The sequence below is a fragment of the Sapajus apella genome, unplaced genomic scaffold (assembly GCF_009761245.1).
Source record: "Sapajus apella isolate SASKATOON/1434 unplaced genomic scaffold, GSC_monkey_1.0 scaffold192, whole genome shotgun sequence".
Classification (NCBI taxonomy): Eukaryota; Metazoa; Chordata; class Mammalia; order Primates; family Cebidae; genus Sapajus; species Sapajus apella.
Genome location: NW_022437132.1, coordinates 735,734 through 742,134, shown reverse-complemented (window position 1 = coordinate 742,134; position 6,401 = coordinate 735,734). Strand labels below are relative to the sequence as shown.

General features: G+C 63.9%; 1 protein-coding gene across 1 annotated transcript in view; it reads left to right on the top strand.

The window, feature by feature from the left end:
• The first annotated feature begins 575 nt into the window (after positions 1-575).
• Positions 576-6,401, top strand: part of LOC116543645 (mesothelin-like protein) — a 10,348-nt gene continuing 4,522 nt past the window's right edge. Inside the window, exons 1-5 of the mRNA XM_032269370.1 lie at positions 576-674; positions 1,800-1,920; positions 2,998-3,118; positions 5,822-5,907; positions 6,035-6,161. Of these exons, the coding sequence (XP_032125261.1) occupies positions 632-674; positions 1,800-1,920; positions 2,998-3,118; positions 5,822-5,907; positions 6,035-6,161 (498 nt within the window). The 5' untranslated portion in view covers positions 576-631. The remainder of the gene's footprint in view (positions 675-1,799; positions 1,921-2,997; positions 3,119-5,821; positions 5,908-6,034; positions 6,162-6,401) is intronic.

Here is a 6,401-nt window from a genome sequence, read left to right as displayed (position 1 = left end):
CCTCTGCATGGGGCAGCCTCCCTGTCTCCCTCTTGGGCCACAGTCAGGAGGCCCAGAGGTGCCCAAAAGCCACGAGGCTGTGCCCAGGAGGAGACAGTGGCCCACAGCAGTACTGGGACCCCGACTCCTCCTGGGCCCCTGGTCTTGCAGCTTCCATTTTCAGCGGGGCTGAGTGACCCTGGCTGCCACTGGGGACCAGATGTCAGCGACAGACCCGGACACCTAGGACCCAGAGAGAGACAGGGAGCTGCCAGGGCCTCTGGGTGTGGGGACGGAGCCGGGCTGCACCAGGCTGCCTGGGGGACTCGCCGTTTTCGGGAGATCTGCTCACTGGAGACGCCACAGCCCGTGGGCCCCCTGAGCCCCGACCCACGATGAGAAAGGCCCCAGCGTTTCCCCGGCTCCACTCCCCGCCACTGCCTTTTGCTGTTTATGGGCTCCTTTCCCTTCGAAGGTTGGGAGAGCCACAGCTCTGGCCCAGCCGCCCTGTGAGCCTGGACTGCACCCCCGTCTCTGCACCCCAGGGGGTGGGAGGCGCAGTGGGGCCAGCCTGCGTCTCACCTCTCCAGCTAGTCCTGGACCCATTGACCGTGGCCCCAGCGCCTACCTGCCCCAGGACGTCTCAGCCAGGATGACCAGTACTCACCACCGCACAGATGTGGGCCCCGGAGTGGGTGAGACGAGACCTCCATGTGGAAGGGGGGCCTCCCAAGCACCAGGCCCGTGTGGCAAAACCATCCCGCAGATGTGGGCGAGCCCAGGGCCCCAGCCACCCCACCCTCCCGAGTCGGGGTCTGTGCCAAGCCGAGGAAGAAGGAAGGTGGGCCCCGCCCACCAGCAGCGGCCTCCCGGGGGTGGGGCTGCCGGGGCACAATAAGCCCCGCCCCCTGCAGCAGGCCTGGGGGTCCCGGTGAGGGGTGAGGCAGGGCACGCAAGCCTGGCAAGAAGGGGCCACTCCTGGCCCAGGCAGCTGCACGCGGCTTCCGGAGAAACGTGGCGGTGAGTGGAGACAGCCCAGCACAGGCAGGGCTGAGCTGTGAGGCCAGGGTGGAGAGGGACCCTGGCCACACCCAGGGTCACCCAGTGCCTCACCCTCCCTGAGCAGGGTGGGCTGTGCCCAGCAGCCCAGGAGGCCGTGGGCAGATGTGTGCGGACTGTGGCGACGCCGGCTCCATAGAGCCCTTGGACGCTGGAGAAGAGGCTCTGCCACGTGGTCTGCTCCCTGGGGCCAGCAAGATAAGGGGGTCCTTCCTGGGCTGGGCCCCCAGTTCCTGCTGGGAGGCCGTGACATGAGCCCGCTGCACAGCGGAACAGCTGAGGGCCTCGAAGGTGGCTTCTGCCCCCACAGCTCCTCTGCCGTGGGGGTCTCGGGGCTGCACTGTGAGGACACAGAGCCAGGGGCGTCTGGTGGAGGGAGAAGGAGCTCCCACAGTGCGCCCGCCTCTCACACGTGTGCACACAACGGTGTACACATGCACAGTCACACGCACACACACGCACATGCACACATACACACATGCACACACGCACAGTCACACACGCAGTCACACATGCAGTCACACATGCCCGCACACACACGCACGCCCGCACGTCCACAGCGTCACGCCCGTGCTGGTACCACCACACACCCGGCACTCGGTCCCAGGCTGTGCACAGGTGGCTGGTGCTCTGTAGCTCCAGAAGTTCCTCCATGTTCTCTGGCCTCGAGGCCCCCATAGTGGGGCTCACAGGTCCACCCCAGGACCCTGGTGCCCCAGCTCCTGCTCCTGCCGGGACCCTCACAGCCAGCCTTATTGCAGGTGTTCTGCGGAGCTCAGCCCTCACGCTCTTCCTGTCCCTCGCCGCTCACTGTTCTGGGCCCCAGGCCAAGGGTCTTTGCCCCGGAGGGACGGATGCCAGCAGGGCCGACCTGTGGGCCAGGTGAGTGTGACCCTCCTGCAGTCGGGGTCGGCTTCTCAGCCCAGCCAGGGGATGGGAGGGCTCTGGGGGTTGCCGCAGGCAGTCTCCATGCTGGGACTGTCACCTCCTGCTCCACCCCGAGGGTACAGGCCTTGGGGCTCCTGGCCCAGCTGGGCCTGGACAGGAAACCCCCGTAGGAACCACCACGGCCTGCCTGCGGCTGTGAGGGAGCCGGCTCCAGGAGTGGGGTGGTCGGCGGGCAAGGCTGGCCAGGGCATCGGAAGGTGGGCTAGGCTCCACCCTCCTGAGTCCTGAGGCAGCTGGGACTCAGACAGCGCCAGGGCACACAGTAGGCCCCAGTATATACTGGCTGTCACTCGGACAGGAGCCACAGCCTCCAAGGACCCAGTGTCCAGTGCCCAGCTTCAGACCTACACAGCTGGGCATGGGCCCCTTAGTCACCTCTGAGGCCTCAACCCTCAGGCCCAGCCGCGTCTGCCCACCCCAGAGGACACTCGGTGCTTCCCCGCACTGCCTGGAGGCTCATGCTGGGCTTGGCCCTCCTTCCCATCCCACATAGCTGGCGACAGTGCAGCCTGGTCAGTTGACTAACCAGGGGGGCTGCGAGGCAGGGCAGGGGTCCTGAGTGGTCCAAGGCCCCCTGTGTCCAGACTGGATTAGAGTCACACCACAAGGAAGGCCGGGGACACGGCTTCCCGGGGCCTCCCGGCAGGTGTCAAATCTCAGGTGCCTGGGCAGCCCAGCCGGTGGGGTGGTGGGGGAGCTTCCTGAGCTCCCAGCCGGCTGGGAACCGGCCTTAAGAGGAAGTGCCACCCCAGGTCTGGGCAGGGCTGTGCATGCTGCTCAGAGCCTGGCCCCACAGGGTGCTCTGGAGAATGAATGAGTGAATGAAGCAGGATCTTGGCTTCATTGGGGGCACCACGTCCTGCTCTCCCTCCCTCTGTGCTGGGGGTGTCGGAGTCTGACCTCAATCCTGCAGGTTGGGTGTGGCCTGCGCCCTTCCGCTGGGCAGCCCCCCCTCAGCGGCCTCTGCCCTTCCTGGACCCTCCCGGCCACCATCTCCTCCTCTCTGCCCAGTGCCAACCGCTCCCAGCTGCAAGGCTTCTGGTGCCAGCCGGCCAGCCAGCTGCCCCGGGACCAGCTCTCAGCCCTGATCCGGAGGCTGGCCTCATTGCAGGTGCCCCTCCAGGCCTGGCAGGTGAGCAGGAAGGAAGGTGGGTGGGTGGCTGAGGCTCTGAGGGACCGGCCTGGATAGGGAAGGGGACATTGGCTCAGGTGTCAGAGATTAGACACAGGTAATTGAGAGCTAGGGACAGGCCCCGGGGTGACCACAGCCAAGACAGGGTGTGCGGCCCCCGGGGCAGGAGGAACGTGTGGAAGCCAACCTGCCAACTTCAAAGCCACCTGGAGGGGCTCACGCCTGGAATCCCAGCACTTTGGGAGGCCGAGGTGGGCAGATCAGGAAATCGAGACCATCCTGGCTAACCTGGTGAAACACCGTTTCCACTAAAAAATAAAAAATAAAAAAATTAGCTGGGCATTGTGTGTGCGCCTGTAGTCCCACCTCCTCAGGAGGCTGAGGCAGAGGCTGCAGTGAGCCAAGAACATGCCACTGCACTCCAGCCTGGGCGACGGAGAAAGACTCCATCTCAAAAAAAAAAAAAAAAAAAAAGCCACCTAGAGTGTGTGTCTGTGAGCCCCCAGGACAGGAGTCCACCCACAAGGCAGGCGACTTTTAGGGGCAGCCACTCTTGTTCCCTTCCAGGGCTCTTTAGCCAACTTGCCTGCAGGTGCTCCCACCGTGTGTTTCCCGTGAGGAGGAGGATTCATCCTCCCCTCCCGTCCGCCTCCATGGGGAACGGTGCCCGACTTGGGGTGCATACTCCGGGCCCCCAGCGTGGATTTCACAGCTCACTGGCCTCTCCCTGCCCTGGGGCTGCAGATCCTGGGCTGTGAGAGGAGCCGTCCACGAAAATGAGGAAAGGCAGAAAGACTCCCACCCCTTAACGGGAAAACCAGACAGTGCAATAGTTTAAAGAGGTTTATCCTGAGCAACGTGAGGGACCCTGGCCGAGGACACAGTCTCTAGGGGCCGCGTGCGCCCCAGTCAGTCGGGTTGCAGGTGGATTTTGTAGGCACTGGGGAGGCAGGAGTTACAGGCAAAGAGGAGGAGAGCATGGGGCAGGCAGGCATCAATCCGCTCACCCAAAAAGGCAGGAGACCTCAAACTGGGGGCTTATAAGCCACAGGTGGACTCAGACTCATTTGTCATCAGTTAAGGGAATAAAACATGGAGTCAGCAGGTGGGAATGCTTCAAATTCAGACAGGAGGCCGCCGCCTGCGGGACGAAGGGATGGCGGCATGGCCAGCAGGTCTCATAATTCGGTATCTTACTAAAGAGTCTCTTTTTTCTCTCTTATTTATTTTTGAGACAGAGTCTCACTCTGTCGCCCAGGCTGGAGTGCAGTGGCACCATCTCGGCTCACTGCAACCTCCACCTCCTGGGTTCAAACAATTCTCCTGCCTCAGCCTCCCGAGTAGCTGGGACTACATGTGTGCACCACCAGGCCTGGCTAATTTATGTATTTTTAGTAGAGACGGGTTTTCACAACGTTGGTCAGGCTGGTCTCGAACTCCTGGCCTCATGTGACCCGCCCGTCTCGGCCTCCCAAAGTGCTGGGATTACGGGTGTGAGCCACTGTACCTGACCTTTGTCTTTTTAAAAACATTTTAAATTTTGACTACCGAGACAAGATCTCACTCTGTTGCCCAGGCTGGGGTGCAGTGGTGCGGTGTCGGCTCACCGCAACCTCCGCCTTCCAAGTTCAAGCTGCTCTCCTGCCTCAGCCTCCCAGGTAGCTGGGATCACAAGAGCACCAGCACGCCCAGTTAATATTTTTGTATCTTCAGTAGAGATGAGGTTTCACCACGCTGGCCAGGCTGCTCTCCAACAGACCTCGAGTGATCCACCTGCCTTGGCCTTCCAAACCGTTGGGGTTACAGGAGTGAGCCGCAGCACCTGGCCTGTAGGCACAGGGGTCTCACCGTGTTGGCCAGGCTGGTCTCAAACTCCTGAGCTCAAGTGCCCCCCCCGCCCCCCCAAAGGCCGGTAATTAAAGGCATGGGCCACGCACCTTGCCTGCATTTGCCTTTCTTTTGATCATCAAATATGCTGAACGTTCTTTCTGCATTTGAGAGTCAGGGTTTTTCTTCCCATCCCTCTCGGCAGGAGGACCTTACCCTGCAGGAGGGTCCCTGAGCCTGCCCTGGGTGGGCTGCTCCTCAGGGACTGCACAGAAACCGGGGCCATCCTCGTGCGCCTCGAGGCCCCTCCCCACAGGCACTGAAGTCCCAGGTGCTTGGCTGACGTACAGTCAGGAAAAGGGTCCTCCGAGGAATGGGCTAAAAACCCTTGAAATGACCTCAAAGCCAGGCTAGACACACCGAGGCAGGGGCGGCTGTGAGGCGGGCAGCGTCCTGCACAGGCTGAGAGGGTGAGCAGTCTGGGGGGCGTGGGAGGCGGAGGCCCGGCCTGGCAGAGCCCCGGTGCCAGGAGGAGGCTGTCAGGCGGAGCCCAGGGGCACCACCCAGGGTCCAGCTGGGAAGCTGCCAGGGAGCTGTGCTGGAGGAGGCCCCCAGCCTGGGCACCGTGGGGCTTCCTTGGTGGGCACAGCCTCCGGCGACTCGCTTGAATGCCCTGCCAGTGAGGCGGCTTTGGGGCTGGGTGCGGCCGTTCGGAGGCCTGCTCTGCTGTGCGGGTTCCTCTCCAGGCGGAGGGCTGAGCACGGGTGGCCGTGGAGAGGACCCAAGATGCAGGCCTGGGCAGAGGGGAAGGGCGCCCACGGGCTGCCATGGCGAGTCCAGAGTGAACGCGGGAGTGACCGGCGCCCTCCCGCCCAGCTCGGCTGCCTGGCCAACTTGGCGTCACGCTGCGGCCTCCAGGACGACTTCATGCTCCACCCGCCCAGCCTGCTGCTCTTCTACAAGTGAGTGCCTGCCCCCTGCCGGGGCACAGGACTCCTGGGGACCCCAATGCCCCAGCTCACCTCAGGGGTGCTGGGAGGTCTAGCCCCGTCCCCCAAGACAGCCTGACAGCCTCCCACCCACCTGCAGCCTAAGCCAGGTTCGGGCAGACGACTGCAGGGCCTTCATCCGCCGCGCTGCCCAGGGGGACCTGGAGCTGCTGGACCACCTGCCTGACCAGAGGGTCGCCCTGCGGCGTGCAGCCCTGGCCTGCTTGGTGGGTGCTGGGTGGGGTGGGCTGGGATGCATGGGAGGTGGCCGTGGCCTGACTAGTGGGTGCTGGGTGGGGTGGGCTGAGATGTGTGGGGGTGGCCGTGGCCTGCCTGGTGGGCTCCTGGGCGGGGTGGCCTGCCTGGTGGGTGCTGGGTGGGGTGGGCTGGAATGCATGGGGGGTGGCCGTGGCCTGCCTGGTGGGTGCTGGGTGTGGTGGGGTGGGCTGGGATGCATGGGGGGTGGC